Source organism: Erithacus rubecula, assembly GCF_903797595.1.
Source record: "Erithacus rubecula genome assembly, chromosome: 4".
In the NCBI taxonomy this organism is placed as follows: Eukaryota; Metazoa; Chordata; class Aves; order Passeriformes; family Muscicapidae; genus Erithacus; species Erithacus rubecula.
The window spans coordinates 18,048,275-18,062,338 of NC_136686.1; the positions used below are offsets into that span (position 1 = coordinate 18,048,275).

Here is a 14,064-nt window from a genome sequence, read left to right on the forward strand (position 1 = left end):
TTCCTTCCCCTCCGCCTGCCGAAGGCTAACAGCCCGCTTGTCCCATCTCTTCTGAAACATCTCGCCTCCATCATCGCCACTGGTCTCTTGGGGAGTCGCTCCGGCCCAGCCACTTCTTTCCTGCAGCGCTCCCAACTGGACAGAGAGCATCCCTGGCAGCGCCCAGCCAAGCGGAAGGTCCGCACTGGATGTTTTTTGGCTGCTGGGGTGTTTGTACATCTCAAATACCTTTTTCCCCGTAGTCATTTCACCTCTCTGCAGCTTTGTTTACGGTACCAGCTGAGCTATGTCAAAAAAGGTAGTAAAAACACAAAATCACTAATCCATGCTATAATGAACCATTTAGACCTCCAGATGCTCTTCTCAGTAATTTAGCTCAGGGCGGTGGTTGAATTCCCGCTGGGAGAAGTCCCTGCAGCAATCCAAGATTTATCTCCATCACATTTGCCAGCGTAGCTATCTGGGCAAGCCCTTTCAAGAGTGATCAAGTCCACCGTGCCTCAGTGTAATGGTTTGTGCATTTTTTAGCCGAGAATGAAGGCAAGTGTTAATGAACAGACCCGATCAATACCCCGGAAATCAGATAAGACAATTTATGTTGAAATTTGCTACTGTAACAGCATGTTACTGATGAACTCCCAGTAGTATAAAGGAACACTGGCAACACAGTCTGTCTCGCTTAAGACCTTCTCCACTGCTTTATTACAAAGTTGAAGAATGACAGTAAAGAACAGCATTAGGTCTGTATGTGGTCTCTGAGCATTTATGAGGAAATTAGGAAATGTTTGTATTGGATGAAAATGTCAAACCAGACATAAAAGCTGAGCCACCAGCCTGCCAAGGGATCCTTGTCTCTGTGCCTGCCTCCAGACATGTTATTATTTACACAGAATTATTATTCTCATTAAGTGAAATAAATAAGTTCAGTAGCTTGCCATAAAAATTCAGTTAGTAGAAGTGTTAGTAAGTCTTTCTTTGATATCAAATACAGCCCAGCTGCACTCCTGGTTTAACAGCCTATGTTCCAACACCATGCAGCTACTATAGTCACTGCATGCTGTCAGCCAGCTTCCTACCAAGTTTCTCTCAAATACCTTTAGATAGAAGGGCTTGGGTGATCACCTGCTTTGTCAAGCACACATAGCTTAATTAAACAGTTAATACCTATTTCTGTGACTTTGTCCTCAAGAATTGCCAGGATATGATGACACCTATACTCCTGAAATTACCCTTTCCCAAACTTTTGAAAGGCAGATACCCATCACGAGAATGGTATCAGTTGATGGGCATTCCAAGCTAAGCAAAAGGACCAGCCACTGTGCAAATATCACACAGGCTCTTTCTGTACTTTATTTCTGTCCTACAAGCTTTGGGCATTGAGGAAATCTTACAGAGGCCTTGCTGGCAGTGTCTGGCACAGAACTCATTCATGGCACAGATCAGGTATTTCACACTTTATGATCATCTTCTCCTGAGTCTGCTGGTCAACAGAAACACCTTGATGTGACTCAAACCTTGCTTGCAAGAATTGGCTCGTAACCACAGCAGGCAAAAGTGCCTCAGCATGTCCCCATGGAAGCTGGGAACATGTACAGAACATGCAGCACATCTGGTGCTTCCCCAGGCCCTTCCTTGTACACCACTGGAACCACCTTTATTGGAAACACAACAATAAGCAAGCAGCAATCAAAAAAAGGTGCAAAGAATATTCCAAATGTTTATTAGGTATTAAAAATACTGCAAATAAGCCATAGAGTTCGTTTCACAGTAACCTAAACAACATTGTTCAAGAACTTGAGAAGTCAACAAAGAACAGTGCAGTTCCAACAGTGACAACAGTTACCTTAATGCCATGGCTCCCCCTTTCTCTGACAGCAATTCTTTCCTGTTTACAACGGGAAAAACACTGGTTATGGTTCAGTATCCTATTTATCTAGGAGAACTCCTTTTCACCTGTGCTATTCCCATTTCTGGGAGATGCTATTTCTAGGATTTTTTCATCTAACACAGTTGAGGATCTGTCTGGTCCAGGCTGAGGTGGGCATGATGCCCATGGCCTATTTCCAAGGTATCCGTGTGCAAACTCCTTTACAAATTATTTGAATAAAGTTCAAAAATAAACTTGAAAAGGAGGGATTACTAGAAATCCTTTCCAAAAAGACAGAAAAACCAAAGAAGCCCCACGAGAAAGTGGTTTTTTAAAGACCATTTACAGAATTATGACACTTTTTCCTCATTCTCCTAGAGCAGGTCTCCTAGAAGGACCCTTTGCTACCAATGCCCCAGCCAGACACTTGGTGACAAAAATAGCAACAAGAATCAGGCACAAAGTCCTGAATATATAACAAGAGTTCAGGTCACTGTCACCTGTGTGAAAACTTGGAAATGTATAGGCCATAGAAGCAATTCTGCTGATTTCATGGTGATTTTCCCTCTTGCGTGTTTTGGAGTGTATTATTGCTGTTGTTGCTGTTGCATGCTTGTTATATATGGAACACAACAGGTGCAATTTTGGTCCTTCTCTTTCCTCAAATTTGTGATTATTTTTACAGAAAAATCCCTTATCAAAGACCAAATGAGATCTTTCCAAGGAAGACACAGCCAAATCATGTAAACAATCTAAGAGTATGACAAAAATATTACTGTACCCTCTTGAAATTAATCCCATCCTTCAGATGTCCCTTCTAAGCACTCATCTTCTGCACCAGCAGCTGAAGATGCTGGAGAAGAAGGCTGTGATCACAAATAATGAATCTCTTAGGCCTTAGCCCCAGGCAGTGCCACTTACCTCAGACCTTGTTAGTGCCTTGGTACAGATTAAGGTCTCACAGAAACACACTGCAGCTCAGCTGACCCTTGGTAAAATGACCACACATCTCAGTCCCAAACTGCAGAAACAGAGGAGGTGCTCCACATCTGCTCCACTCTTAAGTTCACCACAGTAAACAGTTTAAGATAGTGTGTAGTTTTGTTTCTTAAACCAAAACATATCAGTAAAATCCTCAGTGAGTGCAGCAATATGCTTTGGGTACCAGAACAGCTGTAGCCCTTCTGTGTGGGGTATCTAGAGTCAGTGTGAAACACCCTCATGCCATTAAATGTGCCCATGCTAACGAGGCTGTAATGCCTTAGTTATACCACTACACTTAACAGTGGTACAACTTCATAGAGAAAATGAGCCCTTAAGAAACTCAACCCCCAACTAAATTTGTGTTTTCTTAAAACAAAATTTAGGGAAAGAAAAATCCAAACAACAAAATCTCCAGAAACACTACATGGAAAAGAAATGAGGAAATAAGCAGAACTGTCTCTATTATTAAAGTATTCTTATTCTCTTTGGAGGTATCAAATTGCTTTTTAAAAGAGTAAAAAAACAGGACATAAAAAAGCTATTCTCCTTAAGCCATTATTTGCCCAAGGAGCACCACTGCCTAAATGTTTTCATGTATTTTTTCTACTTTCACGAACAACCTTTCCAGATCATTCCTCAGGTCATCTACTGAGGTCTTCACAGACTCCAAGTTGTTCTCATTATTTTCAATTTTCACTGAATAGGCGACTAAACTATCCACTGCAGTTCTTATCATTTTCAAATCAGAATCGACCTGGCTAACAGAAGATCTCAGTTCATCTACGGAGCCTTCCATAGAAGAAAACTTTTCAAGGTAGCCTTGAGAAAGTGTTTGACCTGCCTGAAGATTTCCTTGATCCAACAAAGTACTAATTTGCTTCTGGACATCTTGGAGAGCACCAGAGGATGGCAAGTCACTGATGCTTCTCTTTAAGCTTTCCATGTCATTGTACAGCGAACTCTGTGCCTCACCAAGATTTTTCAGAACATCTGTGACTGAAGTTACGTCTGTATTTGAGATTCCCTGAAGAGTGCTGATGCTTTGTTGTAGGGTATTGAGTTTATTCTCATACTCTGCCTCCTTAGAAAGAAAAGATTCCAACTTTTCACTGTTTTGAGCAGTAACAGACGCTAGAGACTCTAGGCTGTCTTCTATGTGCCTCAATCGAGACTCCAGTCCTTCACTGTTCTTCCCAAAAGTTTCTAATGCTTTTCTGAAGAGTTCATTATCTTCCCATTTGTTGAGGTTGATTTTAACTTGCAGTAAATCTTCATCAAGTCTTTTAATGTCATTAGGGAGCTGCATAATAGAATCCTCAGCTCTCAGAACTTTCTCTTGTAAAGCTTTTAATGAAAGGTGTTCAGTGTCCGCAGCCTCTTTGAACTTTTCATGCTCTTGTTTGAGGTTGACTAACTCTTTCACTTCAGTGTACACATCAGACTCCATGGAGTCTATTGTACTCTTCAAGGTCTCTATGTCTTTTTCTTTCATTTTCATGGATGCTTGCATCTGATCAAAAGCATCTTTTAGCACCTTAATTTCATGTTTATACACATCTGCCTGTTCTAGTGAACCAACTTTTGTTTTCATGTTGTTGATTTCATCTTGGCTCCTTTGCTGGACTTCAGTGAATACAGCAATGTTATCATTTATTGACTTGGTCAGCTCTGTTAGTCTCTCTTCCACTGTGTTCTCCAGAGATGTGAAGTCTCGTTCCCTTGCATCCTTCACCATGTGAATGCCATCAGACAAGTCTTTTAAAATTTCATTTTGCAGCTTCTGAAGCACTTCGCTGATCCGGTTTATTTCACTCTCCCCTTGTTTAACAGCCTTCTCGCTCACCTCCTGCTTCTGCTGAACAATCTTCATCATGGATTCAAATTCTCCAAACGTGGTTTGAAGAGAACGTACCTAGGCCAGAAATACACATGGTTAATACAAGTAATTTCACTCTTTTTGTCCAAGATCCTTATAGCCCTTGTTACCAGACAAAATTATTACCTTACAATCCTTCATGCCCCATACCTGAAGTGACTCAGTGGCATACAGATATGGGAGGCACAAAAAACCCAGCATTTTGAGCCTTACAGCTCTATAGTACATATGCCTTCTGTTAAGGGTCCTTGGCCTCACTGACTTGTCACTCATGATGCAGGAAATCTGTAGCAGTGAAAAAGAAACCCAGATCTCCAGAGTCTGCATGCAGTTTTCTGAAGCATCCCTACCTTATAGGATTCCTGCCTCTAAAGACCACAAATCTTTAGGAAAGGGGGAGGGGGGGGTGAGGAGTGGTAACAAACCAAAAGAATATCAGGCACCAGCTTCTGACTACAGAAAAGCTGGGGTTAGATTTTATCAGGCAAGAATACCAAAGACCAATTCCTGACCATGAAAAATAAGTTTTGCAGTAGATAAGAGAGACAAGAAAAATTAGACGGAGAGGGGAGCTGGGATGTTCCAAAGAATGGAAGTAGTAATCATGACATTTGGTCACTTCTAGACACCAATGGATACACAAGAAATTTGGTTTTTGTTAACTATTTTTTAAGATTAGAAAGAATTAGGAAGTCTTTAATGTTCTACACAGTTAGCAGCTTGTTCTTCCCACTCCTGCACACGCCCACACACTCGCAGTGAGCAGGGCGCATGTATGTACACACAGAGAACAAAAGCACAGCAGCTGCCAAGGGCCTGCCTTGCATCCAGCTCAGCTTAACAGAAAGTTCCTACCACTGCATCAGGTGCAGTACAAAACTTCTCAGTTACAAAAAACATCTTTACAACTGGTTTTAGTAGCAGCCAGAGGGAAAAGATCAAGGGGTGAGGGGCTACCACATTCATTTACTCTCACATTTTAAGGTAAGATCCAAGGTAGGGAAGGATGCATTACTTAATTTTGAGGCCAAGCAGAGCATCAGTCTGAGTCAGACTCTGGAGAAATCTTTTTGTGCATGTGTGGGTTGTACTTTCTTAAACTTAGTAAAGCTATGTAAGAACTCCCACTGGCTGCAAGAGGAATCCATCACACAGAAAATACCTCAAGGCTTTGGCAGGATGGCAAGTGCTGAGTAATGCACATTGCCTTGCCTCACACTACTCCCTGTGTCTGAAGGGTATATTAATCAGCCATGCCACATGGGCTGCCATGTTTACTGATTAGATACACAGCTGGAGGGGTGGTTTTATTCTATAAATAGAAAGAAGTATATTTTATATGGTTTTAGAGAGAAATACACAGAGCTGCCTTTTTTTTCTTTTCAACTGAAGCAAGCTCCAGCAGTTCCCTGACTGACTCTGAACCTAGACATTTTTTTTTCAAAAGACCTAACACACATCCTAATTAGAAATTAAGTTATTTCTGTGTATTTTTGCAAATCTCTGGTGAAATCTTCCTTAGTTTTCAAGAAAGTCTACACTGTGCAAGGATTGTATAGTTTGGCCATGAGACTTGCCCTTGTTTTGACAGATCCCTGCAGTTTGAAAAATACCTATTAAGATGACTTCTTTTCTCCCTCCTCAGCAAAAAGGTTTCTAATGTCTTTACATTCCCTACACTTGTATTCTCTAGAGGTCCCACAGGAAATTAGAAATGAACTAAGGGGAAGGGGTGGAGAAGGTAATACTGCCATACACATTGCAGCTGGGCACCAGTCATTTGACTGACTTAGCAACCTCATTTTCATTATATCTTAGCTGCCATTCATTCTGATTATTTCCACAGAGAGCAGAGAGCTTTTTCTGTATCACTATAAATGGAGGTCAGAAATCTAACAGGGTAACACAGGAAAGTTCCCCTGCCCTTCCTATTACTGTGACACATTTCAACCAAATCACCGAATTCATATTTGCAAGTAACTATCTTCTTAGTCTAAGAAATCAGAAATAGCCAGAACTCTCCAGAGGGCTGGGTCTCTGCGACTGTATGACTGACAGAGATGGATCCCACCTCACACAGTGGAAGTACTTTATACCTGCTCCTCCAGTGCATTCAGGCAATGTTCATGGTGTAAATTGAAGCTATTCCCTATCTGGGCCAGCCACTTGAAGATCAGAGAGCTCTGATATAATAAAATGGACTAGGGTCTTCAAATTATACCAGCTTCTAATCTGATTTGTCCTCACCAAGAGCCACCAGGGCTCAAAGCAATACCTTTGCACAAGAAGGGTAAAAACTCACAACTTCAAAGCAGTTGGTCTGTGTGTGAACCTTCATGTGAGTTTGCTTTTTTGGCACACGTGGCTTGAAAGGTTTAAAGCCATAGCCCTTGGAAGATTTAACATCACAAATAGCACATAAAAATGTATATTCAGACAATGACTACTGTTTTTTCTAACTGGTCCTACTACATTATGTTTAAACACCAAATGACCTTGGCCTCTCTGAGAATGGTGCTATATTAAAGACTAAACTTCCACATCATTTCCTTTCTCCTTGATGTGTAAAGCAGATGAGTTTATATAATGCTTACTCCTGACAGAAGCTCTCTGCAGTCTGGAGAAGGGCAAAGCAGCACAGCAGGCTGTGTAGATCCCACACCTTTGTAAAACAATGAAATACAGCCTGCTCTCCTCTCTCTCAAGTACATTCCTGTGTCACCAAACCACAGCAACCGAAACTTCCAAGGGTTACATTCAAACCCTGTGATCTCTTTCCCCCACCTTTGACAGCCATCTGTTATACAGAAGCAAGTACGTTTCAGTTGTCTCTGAAACCAACTATTTATAAACTTCTGTTATATTCTCCTCTCCTAGAATAGCCTATAGCCCTGAAGTTTACAACTCTTCTCCCCCACTGGCATCAATTTTCCTACTTGTTGTATGAGACAGGAAACACCAAGATTGATTATATAATCTCCACAAGCACAATCCACGGTGTTTCTGGAAGCACCACTGAACAGCCAGATCTCTGCCAGTGCCTGTCCCCCAGTGCCAGCCTGGGGCCAGGCTCACGGGGAATACAGGGAATCTGAATGGTCTGCCATGCAGAAAGCAGTCAAGCTGAGACAAGAATTTCCTTTTCTTTGATCTGATTCAGTCATAACTTTACAAACTGTCTTCCAACCAATTAACCTACTCCTGGTAAACTAGTTTAATTGTATGTTGATGATATGCAATCACAGATGCCATTTTTAAAGGTTTTAGACACCCCAGGACATATCCAAGTGGACACTGCCATTTGTGAAACTATAGCTGGGAGGTTAATAAGGGCCTCAGCGGGAAAAAAAATGAGAGAAATTAGGATTTTTTTCACTTCACTTGAGCTACATCCTGTGCCAGCAACTTCGCAGCTTTTCCATGGTCCTGGACTGCCTTGGACACTGCGAGTCTCACTCCCTTGGCCAGAGACTGCAGCAGGAACGTGGGAGGCAGGGTACTGCAGCAGTGTTTCTGGCACAGGCTCTGCTGCTCGGTGAAGCTCACATGGGTTTTGTTTTCTAGGCTGTGGGGACGCTGAGGCGGGATCCTGCCCCATTCTGAAGCGCTGCCACCCTTGGCGTGCACACCTGGCTACCGGGCAGGCAGCGACGAGCAGCTCCTTCGCCCGCTAGCTTTGCTCTTTGCGGGCCTCGGAGATACAGAATTACGGGCAGCAGGCTCCTCCGGAACGGCAGGTCCGCACCGCTGCCAACACCTAATGCAGCGTGCGGACTGCATTCCATAAAATGGCTTCAGGCACAGGCCCTGGAAAAGCGAGCTGGGGGCTGCGGCCACCGCCGCGGGGTCCCGTCCCGCCCCGTCCCGCCCAGCTCTGCGCTGCCTGGCAGGGATTTCTCGCTGCTCCGGGGCCACGTTTGCAGGCACGGGGAATACGGCGGCCCTGACTGCGTCCGCCCCTCTCATGAAAGCATCTTTGAGGGAGCACGGAAGGAGGGGAAGGCAACGGGACACGTTCTCTTTCCCCAAGCCAGGCCATCCGACAGCCGCACAGCTCCTTATCTAAGGGGCGAACCCCCGCGGCCGGCCCCTGCCCGGGCTGCCGCTCCCGCCGCCCCGCCGGTCCCCAGCCCGCCCGCCCCGCGCTACCTTCTGCACCACGGTGTCCAGGGTGGCGGCCAGCTCCTGCCGCTGCCGGCCGGAGGCCTCCACCTCCCGGGCGCTCCGCCCGACCTCCTCCTGCAGCTGCAGCACGTACCAGCCGGCGGGCAGCGCGGCGCCCAGCACCACCGCGGCGCCCAGCAGCATCGCCCAGCCGCGGCGGGGGCCGGCGCCGGAGCGGCCCCCCCCGCCGGCCCTGCCGCCCCGGCCGTGCCCCGCCGCCGCCGGCTTCTTGGCCGGCGGCTCCTCGGCGCCGCCAGGCTGCGCGCCCTTCTCGTTGGCGGTGGGCGGGCTGCCCCCCTTAGCGCCCCGGTGCTTGGCGGCCGACATGGCGGGACGCCGCCGCCGTCGTGCGCAGAGCGGGAGCAGCGGGAGCGAGCGAGAGAGAGAGGGAGGGAGGGAAGCAGGATGGAGGGAAGGCGGAGGCGCCGGCCCGGGCCTCGCCACGCTCGCCGCCCCGCCCCGGCCCCCGCCCCGGGGAGCCGCCATGCACACGGGGATGGGCTCCGTCCCTGCCGGGGGGCAGACGTGGCGCACAGGGCCCAGCCCCATCCCCAGGGGAGCCGCACGACCGGGGAGCGGCGGGCGGGGCGCAGAGGAAGCCCCGGCCCAGCCGCGCGGTGACAGGCCCCGTCCGGAGCCGGAGTGGGGGTCTGTCCGGAGCCGGAGTGGGGGTCTGTCGGAGCCGGTATGGGGATCTGTCCGGAGCCGGTATGGGGGTCTGTCCGGAGCCGGTATGGGGGTCTCGGAGCGGGGTCTCTCCACCCCCGCAGGCTCCGGCGGCGGGCGGCCCCCAACCCAGACCGGCCCTTCTGCCAGTTGCTGGCCCCGCGCGTAGTTTTGGTGGCAGAACGCGGCGGGATTCTGCCTCACACAACTTGTGCTTTGCTTGGTTGTGATTTTGGCTGGAATAACTGCAGCAAGCTCCGGAATGACTAAGAGGAAGGCGTGGAGAGAAAGTTCTTTTCTCCGTCCGCAGCCCCTCTCCAGCCCGTTTCTAGTGCCTGCAGAGCAGGGACTTGGCGTCGGGCTGGTCCCTGGGGACCCGACAGCTGCTGTCCTGGCTGGCGGGAGCGCCCCGGGCCCCCGGGAGCCCCTCAGGGCTTTGTCCCCGGAGAGACCGGGAGCTCCCACCGCAGAGCCTTTCCGCCCCGGGCGTGCTGCTTTCCCTCCCCACGCCGACGGGAGCCTGCTGCTTTCATCTTCCCCACGGAGCGGTCCCGGCACAGCACAGGAAAGGAAAGGCTGAGCAGGCCTTCCTCTGAGCTGCCGGCTCCAGCTGGAGCTTGAGGCACTGACTGTAGCTGTTTCACTATTTGATTACAGCAAGAAATTAAACCGAGTTGTGTCTTGGAAGACATTCTATTTTCTCGGTCTTTCCTTTGATTACAATATATTCTTCCTTTACATATATATATACATAAAAATAACTTTTATGTTGAGTGTGATGGAGAAATAGTGACTCGTAAAGTCAGCAGGATCACAACCTCTGATGTCAGCCTGTCAAATACAATTCTACCTCTGCCAAGCCTTAGGATGAACTGAACTGTTTAGTCGATACATGATGTTCTAGTAACTACTAGAATGGGTGATAAGAGGAGAATTTATAGTGAATTGTCTCAGGCAATTTTTTAAACACAATTCTGCCGAATGCACAGACCTTAGGGGATGTTGGAGTGACTGCAGGTTATGGGCACCACAACAGAACTTACTGCCCTTACCCTAACAAGTAACAGAGAGCTTGCATGGGGTCAGGAGGTTGTCTTAAATATATTCCAGAGGTGGCTGAAGCTGGTATGAGGGGGCTCGCACTAAAGCAGGTGAGGAACCCCCAGAATAATCTGTCTTCCTCAATACAAGGAAGTAGAGATCTTGAGAGTAGAAATCCTCATCAGCAAAGTGCACTGAGAAAGCTACAACAGCACTTTCCCCCGTGAACATCAAGCCACAGCCTTAGTTGTCTCCCACTTTATAAGAAGGGGATATCAGATTTCTGTTTAGGAAGGGCCTAGAAAGGCTAGGATTTGTAGCAGTACCCTAAGACCCAGGATTTTAACTCTAAAGCCATTTATTTCAGAGTTTACTATAGGAACTATAAGCCATATGGACTTCATCAGAGAGAATAATCAAGAGGATCATCAATGTTACGTATCAAGGGATGTAAATCTGTTTCAGGCAGCACAAGTAACTATTTCTCTCACTTGGTAGTGACAAGGAAAATGTTAGCAATGTACTTCTTAAAGATTTTTCTCACCATGGAACCAATTCAAGCTATTTCTGACCAAGAGTACCATTCTACAAATAGCTTTTTGTTGTATTTGACATCATGGGTCAAACTCTATTTCCTTTGTACAGAAAGACCATTTACTAGTGCTGAGGGGAGTGTGGATTAGGAATTAGTGGAACCCCCACTAGTGCTGAGGTGGTAAAGTTGCTAGACACTGCAGGCTGGTGTGGTTGGGGAAGCTACTGATGCACCATTTTCTCTCAGAAGTGTCAATATTCTGCTTTGCCTTTGTGTGAATTTGAAGACAAATACTTCAGTGGGGAGAAGTAGCAAACCTTTTTGCCTCTCACAAGATTTACTTCTTGTAATACAGGAGACTCCACAGAAGAACAAGCTGAGAAAGCATGCTTACACCTGCCTTGTAGTCTTTCTGTCTTGACCTTGAGCCTATTATCAAATCTGGGCCTGATGATCTCAGTCAACCCAGAGTCTTAACATCCATCTGTTAGCACTAAAGCCAGTCTGCCTGGCTTAGTTATTAGGATTAGGGAAAAATGTCTTGTGACTTTAAGTTATGTTCTCAATTTAGTTGTTGTGGGCCCTGGCATAAACTATAGAGTGCCTTGCCCTCTCCCTCTCCTCCCATGAGTTATCCACATTCTGGGACATTTCTGACCCATGGGGCCAAATGCAGCAGCACATCTTATTCACTCAGTAGCTGCCTTGCTGTCTGCTGGACAAAGCAGAGCATTCATCACAGGCTTTACTGTCTTTGCCAGTTTTGCTAGTAACAATAAGGAAGGTTACAAGCCAACTTGCTGCAAAGAGTGAGCACAAACTAGTCCTTCATTTCAATTAACGGTGCTTCTGTAGTAAAAGGCCAAGAGTTAAAGTCGACTTGAGACATTAGTCAAAATTCCAAATGTGTACCTTTGTTGTGGTTTAATTCCATCCAGGAAATAAGCACCACAGTTGCTCTCTCTCATCTCACCTGTCCCCAGTGGGATGAGAGAGAGAGAATCAAAAGGGTAAAAGTGAGAAAACTTGTGGATTGAGATAAAAGCAGTTTAATAATTGGAAAAAAAATAAAGTAATATTAAATTGTAATAAAAATGAAAAGAAAAGCCAAGAAAGACAAGTGATGCAAATGAAAACAATTTCTCACCCGCTGACTGATGGCCAGCCAGTCCCCAAGCTGTGCCCCTGCACCAACCTCCCCACAGTTTTATTGCTGACCATGACACCATATGGTATGGACATCCCTCGGGTCAGTGGGGTCAGCTGTCCTGGCTGTGTCCTCCCCCAACTTCTTGTACACCTTTCTCCTGGCTGGTGAGGTGGGGTGAGGGGCAGAACAGGCCTTGACTCAATGTAAGCACCCCTCACCAGTAACTAAAGCATCCCTGTGTTACCAACATTGTTTTCAAAACAAATCAAAAACACAGCCCCTTGCCACCTACTAGGAAGAAAATTAACCCTATCCCAGCGAAATCCGGGACGTACGTGCATGTGCTATATAAGACACAAGGACATTGATCTTGTTAATTGAGCAGAACAAATTCAAAGGCTGTACAATTATTTCTTTGGCTGACATTGGGGACACCAGAAAATGAGAAATGAGTGGCATTTCTCTGGAGAAAATCTCTCCAGTAGGTAATCTACTTTAAAATCCATATAGTGGCCTATAGCTTCAGTGCCTCTGGACCAGGAAAGAATTGAAACAAAAAAGAAGGGGAAGTGCTGAGTCAGTACTCAGTGTCTAACTTATTCTTGGCTTTTGGACCAGAATCTCAAAGCTTGTCTTTGGTGCCTCAGCTATACATACAGATGTACATCTCTGATATGGCAGATTGGTAGATAGATAGATTGATAGAGCAAGCTATCACTTAAGAATGGGCTCCAAAACAGCTGGTGTGCTTGTGAGAGAAGGACACTGCCATAGCTGGAAAAAAAAAAAAAATGTTTTAAAGCCATTCCTTTCTGGAATCCCATCTCTAACTCCATGATTTAAGTGATACTTACCCCCTGAAGTTACCTTTCATATCAGTATTTAGAAGCTATTTCATTTGGTGAGGCTGATCCCTGTCCCTCCCTGTGCAAGCTAGCCCACTGAGCAGCACAGGTTTCCACAACTTCCAGACCACAGAAACACAAAGTGGACTCTGAATCACTAGCCCTGGTGGTTTTGCACATACTCTTTGTGCAGTTTTAGCTGATTAATTAATAAAAGGTGCCAGCAGCCATCACAGCAAAAACCCATGTTTTCCCCAGGTTTCAGATAGTGTCTAAGCAAAAATGGCTGTAAAAAAATAATAATAAATTATGTCATTGGAAGTCATAACACTTTTGTACAAAGCAGCCCATCTGCGTACCATCACAGTCTTCTCCAAAGCCCTTTTGAGCCTCTTTCAGACTTGTCATTGCCATGTGACATGCACAAAGTGGGGCAAAGTAGTGCAAATACAGTTATTTAAAACATCGTCTTCTTTATAGAAGCTATCGGATTAGGCTGTTGGACTTAATCCCATTTAATGTCTCTGAAGGCCGGGCTGACAGGTGCTCTGCATCGCTGTGAGCAAGCGCTCCCTCTCCAGCCGGGCACTTGGCACTTGTGCAGCCAGACTCCATTCCTTGCTTCGAGCCCTTGATTTTATAGCAGAGGTTAATGGGACATACAGTGGGCTTTGGTCTACCGAATACAACACTTATTCTGTGCAGTTCACCGCGTGTGCTGAAGGTTATCTGCAGGAAGGGGAGCTGTGTCTTCATGACGGGCAAGGATGGCGTTAGTGAGCTCTTGCCTCAGAGATGCCTGCCGGTGTTTTGCCCTCCGTGCTTCCTGCTGTGAGGCAGCGGTGGCACGTAGCTCCTGTGACAGGAACAGGAGATGACCCTGACAGGTATTGCTGGCCCAGTGGGTGCGTGAAGCTGCCTGAGCATGAGGTCAAT

At 46.3% G+C, this 14,064-nt stretch overlaps 1 protein-coding gene across 1 annotated transcript; it reads right to left on the reverse strand.

Moving 5' to 3' along the window:
- Positions 1 to 1,697: 1,697 nt before the first annotated feature.
- On the reverse strand, positions 1,698 to 9,455 carry CKAP4 (cytoskeleton associated protein 4). The gene is made up of 2 exons (XM_079303015.1): positions 8,877 to 9,455; positions 1,698 to 4,763 (listed from the first exon to the last, which is right to left on the reverse strand). The coding sequence occupies exons 1-2, from the start codon at positions 9,438 to 9,440 to the stop codon at positions 3,432 to 3,434; spliced, it is 1,896 nt and encodes a 631-aa protein (XP_079159141.1). The 5' UTR covers positions 9,441 to 9,455; the 3' UTR covers positions 1,698 to 3,431.
- Between the last annotated feature and the right edge of the window lie 4,609 nt (positions 9,456 to 14,064).

Bases quoted from the DNA above. Each gene is read 5' to 3' on its own strand.
- CKAP4 (XM_079303015.1), bottom strand. From the start codon at position 9,440: ATGGGGCTGGGCCCTGTGCGCCACGTCTGCCCCCCGGCAGGGACGGAG. The intron at 4,764-8,876 runs GTAGCGCGGGGC...TTTCTGGCCTAG, and splicing joins TGGACACCGTGGTGCAGAAG to GTACGTTCTCTTCAAACCAC.